General features: G+C 35.4%; 1 protein-coding gene across 2 annotated transcripts in view; it reads left to right on the top strand.

Moving 5' to 3' along the window:
• NDST3 (N-deacetylase and N-sulfotransferase 3) overlaps positions 1 to 18,307 on the top strand; it is a 160,486-nt gene extending 142,179 nt beyond the window's left edge. For both annotated transcript variants that reach the window (XM_082462791.1, XM_082462792.1), the window contains exons 12-14: positions 892 to 1,001; positions 11,259 to 11,361; positions 16,021 to 18,307. In XM_082462791.1, coding sequence (XP_082318917.1) covers positions 892 to 1,001; positions 11,259 to 11,361; positions 16,021 to 16,140 — 333 coding nt within the window. In that variant the 3' untranslated portion in view covers positions 16,141 to 18,307. The remainder of the gene's footprint in view (positions 1 to 891; positions 1,002 to 11,258; positions 11,362 to 16,020) is intronic.
• Positions 18,308 to 18,681: the final 374 nt, after the last annotated feature.

The following is an 18,681-nucleotide window of genomic DNA, read 5'->3' on the forward strand; positions in this document are numbered from 1 at the left end:
GCCTGTGTGTCTAGAAACATGCTAGCCATAATGATACCATATATGCAACCATATATGGCTATTTAAATTTTTATTAAAATTATATAAAATTAAAAATTAAGTTTCTCAATCACGTTAGCCACATTTCAAATGTTCAGTAGTCACCAGTTAGATACCACAGCCGTTGAACGTGTCCATCAACAGAGAAAGTTCTAATGAACGATGCTGGTAGAGACTAAATAGAAATATTGGAGAAGAGGTGTGAGCAAGAGCTGCTTTCCAGGCTTTATGGCCCTTCATCATGGTCTCCTGTCATTTTATCTTGCTGGGACCACCCCCTTCCCTCACCAGAGTAACAAGCAAATTCTTGCCTTTAGTCTGTTGAGGAACTTCTGTTTACTTTCAGGCTTTCTGGGAGTCTTACCTTTTTCTCCAAATGGATTATCAAAATATTTCTTAAAACTTTACAGTGCTATTCCTTTGACTGGAATCATGGAGAATGGCCATGTCCTCTATCTCACTGTACCTGGTCTGGTCACTTTTCTTCTTTCCTGCAATGCTCCTTCCCACCTTGAATCATGGAATCATTGTTTTATCTGTTTTTAAACTTGGTTTCCATTTGTGATTTTGTAGTCACATTTCTTAAGCTCTCTTGGTACCCTCAAATGGCTTTTTTGTTTTCATAGTGTTTGCAGGACTTCTCGGACTACAAAACGTGAGCACATTTAATTAGTGTGATTTATTTTTTGTTCCAGGTCATTAATGAGGATGGCCTGGTTAAGTCTTAACAACAACGCACACAAATCCCCTCAGTCTCTCACTGAATAAATTCAGAGTGCAGAATTTTTTAATTATGCAGTTACATGTCCTTTTTCAATGTGCATTGTTTTTTTTATTTCCTTGTTAATTTAGTTGCTAATTATTGATGGGCAACAGCTAAGAACTGATCCTGCTACAGTGATGGATGAAGTACAGAGGTTTCTAGGAGTCTCTCCTCATTATAATTACTCAGAAGCTTTAACGTAAGTTTATATTCTAATTAATTTATTGAAGTTTCAGCAGAGAACTGATTTTAAAGAAATTGTAGTTTGGTGATACAGCTGTCAAGTTAGCTGTTCCTTACACACTGATTATTTTCCAGTTGATATTAACCACTTGAGAAAGAACATTTCAACAGTTTGGCAAAGAAATGTCCAAAATCCTCTACTGATTTCTAACTAGGAAAGATTTCCCCTGGAAGGAAAAGAGAGGAACAAAACAGTTGCAAATCTTAAAAGCAACAACTAACCTTAAAAGAGGCTACTTTAAGTTGGTAAGCACTAAGCCTATTTAACAGACAATAGTGAGACCTCTTGGAAGTATTAAAAAGACTTCTTGAACTAGGTGATTTATGAACTCCTCTCTCTTCTGTGTAATTTTCAAAAACCAACGTCATACAGCAAGAAATAGCCCAGGGCTTCCCTGGTGGCGCAGTGGTTGAGAATCTGCCTGCCAATGCAGAGGACACGGGTTCGAGCCCTGGTCTGGGAAGATCCCACATGCCGCGAGGCAACTAGGCCCGTGAGCCAAAAGTACTGAGCCTGCGCGTCTGGAGCCTGTGCTCCGCAACAAGAGAGGCCGCGATAGTGAGAGGCCCGCGCACCGCGATGAAGAGTGGCCCCCACCTGCCGCAACTAGAGAAAGCCCTCGCACAGAAACGAAGACCCAACGCAGCCAAACATACATACATACATACATACATACATAAATAAATAACTCACATATTTAAAAAAAGAAAAGAAACAGCCCAATAGGTGACTGAATAGGCAGAGAGAAAGGTGCTGTTATTACTTCTACACTTAATTCCATTTTTTGCTGGTCTTCACCCACTGTATGACTGACCCTGCCACCTCTTCTTCAGAGGCCTCAGCAGTTACAGCTCTGGTTTGGTTTTCTTTTGCTGGTTCCCACCGATTTTCTTAGACAGTCAACTCCATCAGGGTGGGGGCCAGGGTGAGGCAAGAGAAGCACTAGAATTTAAGGAGGCACTCACTCTCAGGACCCCGCAAATACTTGAGAGTGAGTGGCTCCTAAAATTTTTCAGCCAAGGTGCCTCTCTTGCCTCACCTTAATCCTGACTCTGGAGTTCATTTAGCATTTTAAATAAGACCTCCATCTGACTTTGTCCATTTATAATGGTTGGCAATCAGATGTATGAAGGTTGTGTTTGTTCCTATTTCACATGCAACTGGAACAAGCAACTGGGAGATCCTGAGCTGGATGAACTGTGCACCTGGCTCTCACTGTAATATATATATTTAATTTTAGGGTCATAGGCTGAGCCTTAAAAAAACCGATTAAGACTGCAGTGTGGAATTCTTCCATCGTATCTCTCAGTATAAAACTCAGTTCTGTAGATCAACTGATTTTCTCTTTTCATTTTACTCCTTATGCTATAGCAGTTTAGAAAGTGAGAGACAAGATTCCTTTACCTTTCACTGTCCCTTACAGAGAAAGGTTTGCAGAAAACCATCAAATACTGCGTACATCTTGCATAAATCATATGTAGAGACACAAGGTAAGAGAGACATTCTGATCTAGAGGACAAAGGAGTAGGTGGAACTTGAGAGTTTTGCCCTTCCTTCCTAACAGTCATTTACTTTGTTGTTACTATTAACCTTCTGACCTCTGTGTTTTCTATAGTGTGAATCCTATCAGAGCTTTGGAGAGCTTAGTTGAAGTACCAACACAGACACTAGCCTTAGGTATTTAACTTTCAGCTTGACCTTAAAGAAAGCTGAGTGAATTTAGCTTTCATTAGAAATTCGAGTCCACTTTCTGCTTTATATCCTTTTAAGTATCTCTTAGAAAAGAAAGTTTTTATTTTCTAAACAGTTTTCTATTTCAAGTTGGCTTATCTTTGGGTCTTTTTTATAGAGTATATAGCAAAGTACTGTATTTCAGAAAGAATGGAGTATTCTATAAAAACATAATCTCTTTTTCTTATGGAATGGTCCTTGACCTGCATGCTGTATATCTGTCCCCTTTGCATCCAGCTCAGCAGCAAGCTTTTTATTCACCTCCAAGGGTAAAGGGAGTGTAAACTTAAGAGAAGTAATATCAAAGCAATGTACTGTATACAAAGAACTATGGGTCACTTTGCACCTGGGATGTATCTGGCTAAAATTACCCCTTACATGATTCTGTACCCTTATTGGGGGCTCAGTGGGTGAAGTAGCAAGATAAGATGTGTGTAGTCTCTGAAACCACAGTTTCTGGTCCAGCAGCGCTGCCTACTCACCCTGTTGATAGATAATGTACTGCCATTCAGTTTCTTTTTAATTTTCTTGTCAATCAGTTGGCCTGACACACCTTGTAAAAACCAGCAGTGTACCTGTTGTAGAATATTTGGAACTTCATGTCATTGACTGAGGTCCAAATCCTCCTTCATCCATGCCCTTTGCAATTGTTCTGAATCCTGCCCTCAAAATTAAGTTATTCTTATGAAACTAATTGTACTGGTAAGTTGTTTCTGTGGTGCTTTGGATATGTTGGAGATGACTGGGTGTAGAAAATGTATGTTCTCAGGAATGTCATTTATTGCTTCATATTTTTCCTGCTAATGATAGTGAAGACTACCTCTTCGGTAGTTTTAAAAAAAAATTATTTAAAGCCTTCGAAGAATGTACTGAACTGCAAACAGATATGAATTCTCAACTAACCACATAAATCCAGTTCTTTGCACACAGTAGAATAAATGAATGAAACTAGGTCTATGCAAAGGTTTTACCATACAGTCTTGGCATGAAAGAGTACTCCAGTTTAAGAGATCTATAAATTGATTATCTTCAATATTTAAAAAGTTCCAATTTCAAAACTATTTTCAAGAAAAATGGCAATAAATTTCCACTGTTAAGAGTGTTATTTATTCTTTTCCACAATCACTACAGAAGTGTTCAAGACTTCCAAATTTCATACAGTCATGGATGGTCTCTGATATCTTAAAATGACTTAGTACTGTCATCATGGATTTTAAATGATATATTGAATCCGTAAAAATCTGATTTTCTTAGTGAGTGTGGTTGTGATCTGAAATAAGCAGTTTAAGCTTTAAAAAATATAAATGGGAACTTTCTCATTCAATTAAGTAAATTCACATTTTACAATTCTTGTTCAACATAACCTTAATCCCTAAATTATAAATAACATTGATAATACTAACATTATTTTAGCTTGCATATTATGTTTTTAGTGTTTAAAAGCTGTCTAATCATTTAAGAAAAAGCAGGAAAAATAATGCTCAGCATGGAATTGTGCTAATTTGTATAAACTAAAATGAAAAATGTAAACTTTTAACTTTCCCATGAATATATCCATTCAGAATTATACCAGCCATCAATGACTATGACAGGAGTCTTCCCACTTACAAGTACTAGTTAAATACTAGTGAACACTGAACCTGACATCTTTATTTCTCAGTCAATTAACCTGTTTATTAACATGAATGAAACCAGACTGAGTTATATGAATTTTTAATAATAATTTACTATGAAAACTTCAATAAATGGACAATAAGGATTTGAAGGCCAGGAGTTGAATGAAGATTGTGCGTTTGTTTTGTTTTGTTCTGTGGATGGGGCTTAACTAAGTCATAAAGAACTGAAGCTGCTTCAGTTGTTTCTAATATTACTTCCCCTGGTAACCAAATTTATGTTGTCTAGGAATTCTTTCCCTTTTTAGATGAGTTTGAGTAAAACTGTGCCAAATTAAAACTTTTTTTAGTAGCAAAAAACAGTAGCCATAGTAGCTAAAATCTGCTGGTTCTCTAGATTACCTGTGAAACAGCTAGAAATGCTAAGAAGTGAAAAAGAGAATAATCTACTCCAATTTCATATAAATTTGTTTTTAAAAGTGCTTATAACATTTCAAAATCAGTATATGTTTATATGTTCTAAGTATTTTATATATATTGGTTCATAACAATACTATGTGATAGACACTATTAGCTCCACTTTTCAGCTACAAAACCTGGGGCACAGAAAAGCTTAGCCAAAAGTCACTCAGCAAGTAAGTTGAGGAGGCAGGATTGAAACACAATCATTCCTCTGGAGCCTACACTGCCAATTTATTAAGCTCTTCAAATTGGCACAAGAGGGACTTCCCTGGCGGTCCAGTGGTAAAGAATCCACCTTCCAATGCAGGGGACATGGGTTCAATCCCTGGTCGGGGAACTAAGATCGCACATGCCGCGCACAGGGCAACTAATCCCACGCGCCACAACTACTGAGCTCGCGCTCCTCAGCTAGAGAGCCCGCATGCCGCAAACTACAGAGCCCACGTGCTCTGGAGACCGCACGCCACAACTAGAGAGAAGCCTGAGCACCGCAAGGAAGAGTCCGCACACCGCAATGAAAGATCCGTCATGCCTCAACAAAGATCCCGCATGCCCGCCATAAAAAAATAATAAATAAATAAAATATTTTTTAAAAATTGGCACAAGAACCAGAGAAAAACAATATTGTAAATTTTTACTAATGAATAATATAACAAGAGGAAGTATCAATACTTCCTTTAGAAAACTGAAACCTTAAAATGAGCTTTTTAAGTTGTCTCAGACATTATAAAAAGAATCCATTTCTACAGAAATGCAAATCAAAATGGCAATGAGGTACTACCTCACACCAGTCAGAACAGCCATCATCAAAATGTCTACAAATAACAAATGCTGGAGAGGGTGTGGAGAAAAGGGAACCCTCCTACACTGTTGGTGGGAATGTAAGTTGGTACAGCTGCTATGGAAAACATTATGGAGGTTCCTCAGAAAATTAAAAATAGAATTACCATATGATCCAGCAATCCCATTCCTGGGCAAATATCCGGAGAAAACTATCATTCAAAAAGATACATGCAGCCGTTCACAGCAGCACTATTCACGATAGCCAAGACATGGAAACAACCTCAATGTCCATCGACAGATGAATGGATAAAGAAGATACGGTATATACATATAATGGAATATTGCTCAGCCATAAAAAATGAAATAATGCCATTTGCAGAAACATGGATGTAACTAGAGATTATCATACTAAGTGAAGTAAGTCAGAAAGAAAAAGACAAATACCATATGATACCACTTATATGTGGAATGAACCTATCAATGAAACAGAAACCGAATCACGGACATAGAGAATAGACTGGTGGTTGCCAAGGGGAAGCGGGGAGGGCGGAGGATGGACCAGGAGTTTGGGGTTAGTAGATGCAAACTATCACATATAGAATGGATGGACAAGAAGGTCCTACTGTATAGCACAGAGAACTATAGTCAGTGTCCTGGGATAAACCATAATGGAAAAGAATATAAAAAAGAATGTATATGTAGGTATAAGTGAGTCACTTTGCTGTACAGCAGAAATTAAAACAACATTGTAAATTAACTATATCTCAATTACAAAATAAATAAAAATGTGATATATATCAGTACATCCAATTGAATACTATTCAGCGATAAAAAGGAATAAATTTTGAAACATGTTAAAAAATAAATAAAAATAATCCATCTCCAGACACATTGTCACCTTGCATAATAAATGTGTAATCATAGTGATATGCAAATTAAAGCTACATTGAGATACCATTAGAATGGCTGTAATACAAAAGACAATACCAAATGTTGGTAAGGATGTGGAGAAACTGGAAACCTCATATATTGCTGATGGTAATGTATAATATATGGCCACTTTAGAAAAGCAGTTTTGCAGTTTCTTAAAAAATTAAACAGAAGTTTACAAATAATCCAATTCCACTCCTAGGAATCTACCCCAAAAGAAATGAAAACCTATGTCCACAAAGAATTGTTCACCACAGCATTATTCATAATAGCCAAAAGCTGGAATCAATCTGATAAATGGATTTAAGAAAATTTGGCATATCCACACAATTCAGTCTTCATTCACAGAAATGTTATTTCAGTGTAAAGACATTTCAAACATTCTTGCACCTTCTAAGTGTAATCTGAATGTTCCCTGGGATTCACCTGCCCAAGGGTAAAATGAAGGTCACATTTTCATTAATATAGAGATGTTACTAGTTGGAGGCTGAATCATTGGAGAATCTTGATTGTCCATGCCCACAAGTCTCTTCCAGTTATTTCTAAACATCCCCAGGTGATATTCCACACAAACTTAAGAACCAGTGCATTCTTGCTTTTTCTTTAATTCAACAAAGATTTATTGAATGACTATTATGGCATGACTCTGGGTACACAATGATAAAGTATCCCTACCTCTAGGAAGGGGTAACCATGGAGAGACACTAAACAACACATAAAATTTTCTCCAAAATGTTCTCTTCCTGAAAGCCTTTAAAGAGGATCCTAGCCATTACTAGTTCCCACACGAAATGACTAGCTGCCAGTGCCTACACAAAAAGGTTGTTTCCTTGCTGTTCTACCAGATATTAGTAGTCCTGAGGCTAATTTTCAGAGGGACACTGCTGATATTCTGAAAAGATGTGGGAGAAGATCTTTCTCCATCTCATGTCAAGCTTCTTCACTTGGGCTCTGAATTGCTCACAAGGTCCTTCATCAACATCAATCCCTCACCTTCTCAGGCAACCTGAAAAATAATATGATCTCCCTTCTACCTTCCTCTCCTTTTTGTTTCCACTATGATACAGTTACACCACTGCTTGTGAACTTATGCTTACAGAACTTACAGATGTCTGGGCTAGGTGTCAGCTCCACAGACACACATTTTTCTCAATAAAGCCCAGCATGACAGCCCACTGCATGAGACGTAATCAATTAGCAGAGGTGAAAGAAAAACCTATTTTTCTTTTGATTTTTAATTTTAATATGTGTGAAGTTAGTGTTTCTTAAAGAAACATTCTGTCAGAAAGCTGCTCATTTTAACATAAGGCATGTGTATGTTGCAGACATGTATCTATAGTTAGGTATATCAGCAAAAAAAATCATAATAATAGCTAGTCTGGATTCTGAATTTCGATCATTTAAACACTTAAAATGAGTCAGAATTCAGTTATGGAAATTACCAATAACAAAATGTTAATGAAAAATGTTTTATCAATAGCAGACTTCCAGAAATGTTGTTGTTAGAGCTTCCCAGCTTTCGTGTATAGATTATTTCAATCATCGTCTCTATTTTTTATTTTATTGACGTTAGTTGATTTATTAATGCTCTCCTTTCTTATACCTCTGACTATGAAACATTTATTCAGTTGCCTTACAGATGCAAACAAGGATATAAACAACATGGAGATATATCATATTGTGTCTTGATCCCACACAATTGCTTTAATAATGATCAGAAATGGGCTTTGCACAAGTAGGATGTGAGTAATCCTTTAGTGTCTCTAATATCCAAAGCAGGGCAGAGACAGAGATATAGGTTTGCCTTCTTTTCATAGGGCTATAGTTATAAAGTCTACAACATTAGCTACAGAAAGACTACTCTCCAAATCACACATTCAATCACAATATAATTTTAAATCAGCTTTATTGATGTGTAATTTACATATAATAAAATCCACCCATTTTAATTGTACAGTTTGATTAATTTTGACAAACATGTACTGCTGTATACACCATCACAATCAAGATATAGAACATTTCCATTAATCCAAAGTTTCCTCATGCTCTATTGCAGTCAGTCCTTTCCCCTCACCCCTGAGCCCTAGCAACCACTCTTGACTTTCTTTCACTTAGCATAATGCTTTTGACATTCCTCCTTGTTGTTACATTTATCAGTAATTGGGGTTTTTTTTTTTGTTAAGTAGTACTCCATTTTATGGATATACCACAATTTGTTTATCCTTTCACCAGGTGATGGACATAGGGTTGCTTCCACTTGGGGGCTACTATGAATGAAGCTACCATAAACATTTGTGTACAGATCTTTGTGTGGACATATATTTTCATTTCTTTTGGATAAAGACCTAGAAATGGGATTAGTGGGTCATAGAGTAATTACATATTTAACTTTATAAGAAACTTTCCAAAGTGTCTGTAATATCTTAAATTTCTACCAAAAGGTGTAACAGTTCTAGCTGTTCCACATCTTTGCCAACACTTGGTATTGGCCTTTTTAAATTAAGTCATTCTAGTATCTAGTGGTATTTCATTTGTGATTTTAATTTGCGTATTCTTAATGACTAATGATACTGAGCAAATTTGCATTTGTTTATTGGTCATTCATCTATGTTTTTGATGAAGTGTCTATTCTAATCTTTTACTCAATTTTTATTGGTAATGTCATCTTTTTTTATTGAGTTCAGTTGTATATTCTGAATATAAGTCCTTTATTAGATTAATGTTTTACAAATATTTTTGCCCAACATGTGGTTTCTCTTTTCATTTTCTTAAGTGTTTTAGAAAAGCAAAAGTTTAAATTTTGATGTATTCAAAATTATCATTATTCTTTTATTATTCATCCTAAGAAGTCTGCCTAACCCCAAAATTTTCTATGTGTTTTTTCCTATGTTTACTTCCAGAATTCGTACAGTTTAGCTCTTAGCTCATTCATGAAATGAGATTTCATTTCAAGTTAATTTTCATATACAGTGTGAGGTCAGTGTTCATATTTTCCATATAGATATCCAATTTTTCCAGTTTAATTTATTTAAAAGACTGTCCTTTCCCATTGAACTACTGTGGCACCTACTTTTGAAAATCAGTTGACAGTAGATGTGTTGGTCCGTTTCTAGATTCTATTTTGTTCATTGACCCATTGGTGCCAATACTACACAGCCTTGATTACTGTGGCATTATAGTAAATCTTGAAACTAAATAGTATAAGATCTCCAACTTTGATCTTCTCTTTCAAATTGTTTTAGCTTGTCTAAAACAAATTATTAGCTTGTATCTCCATATACATTTTATAATCATATTTTCAATTTCTACCAAAAAAAAAAAGTCCATTGGAGTTTTGGACTCACATTGAATATCTAGATAAATCTGGAGACGACTGATATTTTTAAAATATTTAGTCTTCTGATCTGTGAACATGGTACAGCTCTTTTTTGTTTATGTCTTCTGTAATTTCACTTAACAACTGTAGTTTTCATTGTACAGATCTTGCATACATTTTGTGCTAAATTTATCCCTAGGTGTTTCATGTTTTTATGCTAATTTAAATGATTCTATTTCAATTTCCAGCTGTTCATTGTTTACACTATAGTTTTAAGAAAAAGTTAGAAGCAGCATTCTGGGAAGTAGTATGAATTAAAGACAAAAGGAAAAGGTGGCCCTAAATGATAATTCTTTCTAATGAAGAAAAAATTATAGCAATAGAATCGTTGAATAACAAAAGCCATGTGAAAGAATCATCATTGCTGACTGTTACTTTCACTTTTATATTCAAGCATGGAAATTACTATTTATTCATAATGAATGATAATACAGAACATACCCAGAGACCAGTGAAGAGAAAAGGCCCTTTACCTAGGGTCAGGAGGCTTAGACTTGAGTTGTCACCGTCATACTGAAAAAGTATATAGTCCAAGATAAATAAACCTTGACAAGCACTTCCTTCTTTTTCATTTTTTTATTCAACTAACAGTTGGTGAGTGTTCACAAAGAGCCAAACACTGTGCTAAGTGACATTAAATGGGACAAATGCTATACTCCATATCATTAAGGGGTTATAAGAAAAGCTCAAATGAGAACAGGTTATATGAAATATTTTGGTAAACTAAAATATGTTTAATGTGCTACTATTATTTTTATTACAATTATGCCATGAAAATCTTTTTTACAGGTGTTATTACTTTAATACAGAGCTCATACCAAAATAAGGAAGTGTCTCTGGAAAAAAATTAAATGGATTAGAGCTAGAGACTCCTGAAATTCATCACTCCATGACACACCAAAACCCTCTTCTTCTATTAACCTGTAACTGAATGGTACAAGTACTGTGTAAATCCGTAGATATGGATGAAGACTGACTTGTCATTTTTAAAACCTGCAAAGGGAAAGAATGGGCTTGAAATTTATAAAACTTTTTCCTTCCAGATGAAGGAGGTAGGCTTATTAATTTCTATTAATAGGAGACCTTCTGCTGACAGTTTTTCTATTAGAAATCTGGCAAACTCACAAATATGACAGATGGACTGAGAATTCAGAAGTATGCCAAAAGACTTTATGTAAAGTGATGCAGTCAAAAAATATGCCAGTTTCCTTGGTTATAGATTAATATCCAAATAAAAATATTCATGTTTTTGGTCAGTGTATCTTATAAGTTGCTTGAAAAATACTTTTTTGTTCTTTGTATTTTTTATTTTTTTAGGTTCGATTCTCATAAAGGTTTCTGGTGTCAATTACTGGAAGAAGGTAAAACAAAATGCCTTGGAAAGAGCAAAGGAAGAAAATACCCTCCAATGGATCCTGAGGTAAGTATAGAGCTTAAAAATACAAACTAAATAAGCTAAATGATACATAAAAGTATATCTATTTTCTTAGAAAAGTGATTAAAATAAAAATTCACCCTTTATAAAAATTAAAAGTGACATTTGGATTAGAATGCGTTCAGGTTGCTTGTTTTGATTTTTCCAGTGATTATCTTACCTGTCATGCAAGAATAAAAGAAAACAATAGAATTTGCCATTTTGAATCAGAACAAAGAAGGCAACATCTCATTCCAAAAAGAATGATACATTCACAGAAATTTTAGCACTAAAAATGTTAACTGAAACCAAGGCAGGAAATATATCAACTGGAAATTGAAAATAGGCCCAAAAGATTTTATTTTCACTGTCTAAGTCACTCTCTAGTAGTAAGTGTGGCCTGCATAATAATATTAATTATTGGTATACTAAGTTTTGAACTGTTAATACGTTAATAAGATGAAAGAATGAATATATTTCCCAAATGTATAACATACTAGCAGATAATTTAGGCTCTGAAGAATGGAGACACCCAAACTTAGCAGTAGGTATGTAGCACTTCGTGTTTATTCTGTTCCAAATGGTGACATAATGATCACTTAAAGCTACAGTTTTCCCACTTTGTAGACCCTATATATTTACTTTGAAGCTTATTTCACATATATTAAAATTTATTAATATTATTTTGATTTCATAATCAGTCCAGTTAACATAGAGTTTGGACATAAGAATGCAAGTAGATTGATTTTGTAAAAAAAAAAATTTTTTTAACTCAAAAATTAAGACATTATTTGGCATTGTTTTCCCACAATATTTAATATATTATGGTAACTAAGAATCCTGCAGTGGTCTGAGAATCCTAACATGGTATGAACTTGTCTGGATACTTTTTAATACTTGAAGACTTTGAGGACCTTTTTTCCAACCTGATAGAGACAGAGCCTCTATCAAGCTAAGCTCACTAAGCTCATAATTAAATTCTATCTAAAAGGCATTGTGGAGGTTCTTGTTCTTTTGATAAACAAATTGCATTCTCAGAACTCCAATTTTCTTTGGTGGGTTATTAAAATATACCTTCAGAGCACTATGAAAACAATCCTTACATATTAATAAATATTCAAGGGCAATTCCCATTGTATTTCAAGACAGTAATATAAAATATCTCATTTTCATGTACGTCAAAGCTATCTCTCTACATATTTATTAAAACTAAAACATTCAAGACACTGTAGAACATCTTCCTTAGTATTTATTTCACTCCTATCAAACACATACTGAGACATAATATTAAATTTGTGGTAGAGAAAGATAAGAAAAACATAACTTTTCAGGATATCATTATTTCCGTATCTCCCAACAAGGTTACTGTGTAATACATCCCTAAGATATTTTTTCTCAAACACCTCTGACACCAAATGTGTGAGTTTTCCATACCAAGCAATTCTCCAATTTTCTGCAGACACCAGCTAGGTATCCTGCAGTTTAATCCAATTCTGACACTAACTATTCAGGGTTAGTGCAGCCCCACAGATTAAGGGCTCAGCCCCACAGAACCCCTTCAGACTCCAGTAACAAGTAGTGGGTTCCCAGGTTACTCACACTTCTGTCCAACTTGGCTGCAAATCAGGGGTTCCCATGACCCCCTCATCAGGTTTTATAATTTGCTATAATGACTCACACAACGCAGGGAAACACTTTACTTCCTATTATTATAAACAAAGAGGTACTTAGGACAAGGTCCAGAAGGGTCCTGAGCACAGGAGCTTCTCTGTCCCTGTGGAGTCTGGGGTGTACCACCCTCCCAGCACATGGATGCATTTACCAACCCTGAGTTATAGAGGTTTCGTAGCACAAGCATGGTTGATTAAATAATTGTCTATTGGTGAATAACTCAATCCTCTGTCCCTCTTCCCTTCCCTGGAGGTCGGAGGGAGGGGCTGAAAGTTCCAACCCTCTAATTATATGTTTGGTTCCTCTACAGCAACCAGCCCCCATCTGAAGCTATCTAGGGGCCCATTAAGAGTCAAGTCATTAGCATAAACTCAGAAATTCAGATAAGGTTTAAAGGAACTTATTGTAAATAAGAAAAGACACTCTTTACACCCCTGTCACTCAGGAAATTACAAGGGATTTAGGAGCTTTGTGCCAGGAACCAGAGTCAAAAACCAAATAAATATTTCTTATTATATCACAATATCATATACATACTGGATTTATTTGAGGCAGTAGAATAGCTGATTTTGTGCAAGTAGTGCCCAGAGAGGAGGCAAGAGTAAAGGGTCCTTCCTGGAGGTAATGGAAACACAAATGTGTACACAGATTAGAACAGGCAGAACTGTCACCACACTGCTTGCTTCTCCTTCTGCTACAGAAAAACACCAGAACCCTTCCTCACAAGTACCACCAAAACATCACAGGATGCATTTGATCCTGGAAATTAAGAATGCTGTTAGCCTACTTCCACTTTGACTTTGTTTATCAAAATATATTGTAGGAAGGGAATAAAAACTGACATTTTAAATGAACCACTAAGTCTATGACCTCTCCAAATCAACAGCGTTTAATAGATTCTTTAATAATAGGCCAATAAACAACCTGATATTGAATTTATTATACGATTCCTTCTTTTACCATATATTATTATTCCCTCTTATTACATTAATTTCATGAGTTTGCATGAAGTAGACTACGTTGGCATACTTAGCATATATCCTATCTGTGATTTATCATCTAAAATAGTCCCCTTTCTGAATGATGGTCAGATAACAATGTATGTACAATAAATCCTGCATATCACTGAGTTCTGTCCTAGTAACTTTTGGCCTGAACATATTAGACTCTCAAATAGGACATGTTGTACTTTACACATCTCATATCAGTTATCTTGCCATATGAGGGAGCAGAGCAACAAGAAGAAAGGGTACTTGATTATAGGGACATGATTATAGGGACCAACACACACACATAATAGGGCACAGGACAAGGGTTTGGCTACAGAGGCAGCACTGATACAGGCAGCCAGGTTTGAAAATAATGCCAAAAAGACCAAAAAGTTGAGGTATAGTTGAGATAATCCTCAGTATCAGGAGGTACGACCCAAACTCCAAAGGGATGTGTGGTAGATATTGATCCCAGGAGGTTCAATTCTAAAATTAGTTAAGATGTTGGAGAATCCTTTGCCATATGGAAAATATTAGGGAGCAAGCTGGCAGGAGCTGGGCAGCCCCAGGCTGCTGTTGTTCCAAGGCTTCTCTCATAAAGAGGAACAATGCAAAGTAAGACCTTAAGAGAAAACACAGTGGGGAAGTTTGGAAACTCAGCCTCTGCACAAAGGCCTAGGGCTCAGCCCTGGACTCCAGGTCTGGCTGGCAGCAAAGGAGGCACAAAATGATCAGGCCCCCAGATGGAGTATCTGGGAATATGATTTGTCTCCACCTCTCTCTGGCCTGGGTGTACCAGCTGGGCCTGTCAGTGGTTTTAGAGCTAATGACCGAGGAAGACCAAAAACAGAAGTGAGACAAAGGTTTGGGTTCTCCCTTGATCACAGTGATGGTTAGAATATAGCACAAATGTCAGTCTGGTTCCAGTGATCATAATGACTACAGAAACCACTATGTTACATAGAAATTATCAGTATAAAACAAGATGTTTTTCTATGGCCTTTAAAATGGGGTACCAGATATGACATTTTAAAAGGCTAGCACAAGGAATTAAATAAAAACTTTTTAAAGATTCAACTCAACTAAAAACCTCAGAATAGGGACTTCCCTGGTGGTCCAGTGGTTAAGACCCCATGGTGGGAAAACTAAGATCCCACACGCCACACCGTGCGGTCCAAAAAAAATAATAAAAATAAAAAATAAAATAAAATAAAAACCTCAGAATAGTGTAAAGCGGGGAGGTACAGATACAGATTCAGAAATCCATCCTTCACAACATTCCCAACAATGGTCATTTAAACTACATATAAACCCTGCTAAACACCATCTTACAATACAGCACTTTCCATTTCTGACAATTTCAATTATTAAACTATTTTTCTTTATTGAAGGGAAATCTACTTCCCTATAAGTCAGGATAGTTTACAAGGCATTCCTTTCCTTCCTTGGGTCAAATAGTACAAATATACCAGGTTATAGGTTTACCTAGTTTACCTACTATATTTTTAAGGTTTACCATAGTACTGTTTTAGCAGTGAATATTTTGTGTATGCCTTAAAAGAGCTCTTAAGAAAATATTACCTTCAAGATCTAAATGTAAATTAATGATGACAAAGGAGTATTTTATTTTATAGATATACCAACCCAACTCTTATTCCAAAGCCAGGATAGTTTTAATAGAGCATAATATTAGACCCAATCAATTATTACAGCTATATTTCTAGCAATTCAATCTAGTTATTTGAACATTTAATTCTGCACAAATAAATCCCATGTTTAATATGAAAACCCTTTCCCTAGTGAAAACAGCGTATGTGTTTGGAGTGTGTATTTTGAAGAACAGAGTCACTGTGTTTATATTGTGCTAAACAAATAGCCCACATGCTTAATATCAGTTTTAAACCAGTATGGTTTACTTGACACAGATGTAAACATCGTCAAAGTATATGAAGTATACTTTAAAAAACAAAATTAAATGTCCTTTCATCTCCTCTTCCCACCTCAGAGCAGAGTGTTTTTATCCAGCTACTATCGGGACCACAACGTGGAACTCTCCAAGCTGCTGCACAGACTGGGGCAGCCCCTGCCGTCCTGGCTGAGACAGGAGCTGCAGAAAGTGAGATAGCACTGAGAGAGATCTCGAGAATGCATCTCCGTGGAATGCTCACCTCTCCCAGAGCTTCCCGGGGCTACCAAAAGGCGGTTTATAAACATACCTCTTCAAATGAGAAAAAAAGAACAAAGGTCCTTCCATGTGCTGGCATGTGGATGAGTAGAAACAAAACAAACAAAAAAAGTATCTGTTACAAGCCTTGAGGCCTATGGCCTTTCTCTTAACCCATATCGGAGCCTGTGGGGTCATTGGAGACTACTGTGCACTCATGTGGAAATCAATAGCAACCAATATAAATATCAAACACAAATGCAGAACTGTCCCATTTTGTAGTAATATTTACACTTTTATATATCAACCAAGATTGGGTCTCTGTAGATTTTTAGGCCACTGTTTGCCTGTACAATGTTTTCTTATTCTTCGATTCTATAAAGTGTCCTACAAAACAAGAAGCGAACGTCACAGTGTAGCATAAGACGCTAAAGGCCTAACATCCATGAAAAATGCTTGCCAAAATGTAAATCCACTGAAGTATTTAGAAAGAATTATAAATTACAGTTTGTGCTAGATCAGAGAGCGGAAAAGTTATATATGAGCTTTATCTGCATCCAATAAAAGAAAAAAGTGCTATAGCAGAAAAAAAAGTGATTTTTCATCCACATAGTCTAGTACATTTATGTAAAAGTTACTAACTTCTCTATCATAATTGTTATTCTGAAAGATACATTGTAAAGCCATTGGATTGGACATAGAAACACACTGAGTATACCAAAACAGTAAGAAGTAATGGAAAGTGTACTGACTAAATCCTCTAAAAGGGAGAAATTGTAGGGGTCGGAAGATATCTGATTGACAACCTATGTCCCTTTTCTGTGAGCTGCAGATCAACTCCGGTAGTCCTCACTGGTTCTACAGAAACGCCTGCATAGAATCTGACGTATGTGTCATCTCCAGAAACAGACTGACTTTTCAATGTAAATAACTTTTTTTTAATGTTCCCAAGAACAAAACCTATTAAATGAAAACTAAGGACAGTTTCTTTAGATGATATGTTAGGTTATTTACATTTAAATTATAGAAAAACTACATCGTTTCAGACAATTCAAAATGAAATTGTGTAATGTAGAGATTTATTACAAAAAACAAATTAATATATGATTTTTGCAATGATACAAGGCAGAAAAAGATAAGCAAAGCCCAGTTCCATTTTTTAAGAACATTTCATACATCACTCTCATGGAAGACAATAGAACACAGTTAAATTTTTGAGTTATCTACTAAATTAAATGGAGGATGTACCAAGATGAGCCAGGCATGGTTTTAAAATATATTTACGCTTAAATTCTTAATGATTATATGATTAATGAAGTATTCAGAAAAAGAAAAGAATGTCATACTTATTTTCCTGTGCTTATATTTACTTAGTTTTTAAATGTACTGTGCACATAAAAAATTTAAGTAGTAAATAAATTCCCTGCTATGATTACATAAGCCTTTATGAAATGTTATCAAAAGTATGATTAGGAAAAAAAAAGATATGCCCAAATATTTTCATTGCCATTATAATGTGTGAAACTAAACTCTATCAATTATGCACTAATTAGAAAACAAATTTTGAGATACTTCCACTAACTATAAATTTTTTTAATTGCATTATAATTATTAATTTAATTTTTTGTTTTATATACCCAAATGATATATTAATTTTAAAACAAACAAGCTATTAGCAGAAAGAATTAGACAAAGAACCGGGTTTTAAGATTCCTGACAGTAAAAGCAAAATCAAAGTCATTTGGACAAACATGGTAAAGTCAGTCTCCATGCTTACTGCTACCATTTCTGAAGCAGCACATGCCCAGCATCCCAGGAAAATAAATACAGCCTTTAATCTCCACTAATTTCAGAAAACTAGCTTAAGAGGGTCATACATGGTGAGAATAGGCCCCAGTAGTTACATATGGTATTATGTTTTCATTTCAACAGCAACAGTTCTACTGATTTAAAAAAAAAAGAAAAAGAAAGCATTTATGTTTCAAGGATGAGGTGTGCATTTAAACTTCCAAACAAAGCTGCTTTGGGCATAATTTTCTCTGGGTAAACTGAATCAACTAAACAGCTTACCCTTTAAGAAATGTTAAAAACACACTGGATGCTTGTGTAACGAAAGGAGAAAAAAGAAGAGATCATACCAAAATTTACTAATTCATAGTACAGATATTATGCTACCTAGAGCAGCAAACCTTTGCAAGGAATTTTGACCACTCAGTGTATCTGGGAGGCAACTCAAATTCTAGAGGACACACATAATTTCTGCATTGTATACTCCAGCTGGTTGTTATGCTCTTCTGGAAGGAACACAAATACATATGGGAAAAAATTGAGAGATAATGTAATTTTAAACTAGCTTTGTATAGAATTCCTTTTTCATTGCTTAAAATATGAAACTTCCTCAGGAAGAAATGAAATGGTTATTTCAATGTTTATAGCTATAATATTCTTGTCATTCATATTGAATGAAACTTAATGGAAATGTTTTTTTCTCTGAGTTTTTTA

The sequence above is a fragment of the Balaenoptera physalus genome (assembly GCF_965194825.1).
Source record: "Balaenoptera physalus genome assembly, chromosome: 5".
In the NCBI taxonomy this organism is placed as follows: Eukaryota; Metazoa; Chordata; class Mammalia; order Artiodactyla; family Balaenopteridae; genus Balaenoptera; species Balaenoptera physalus.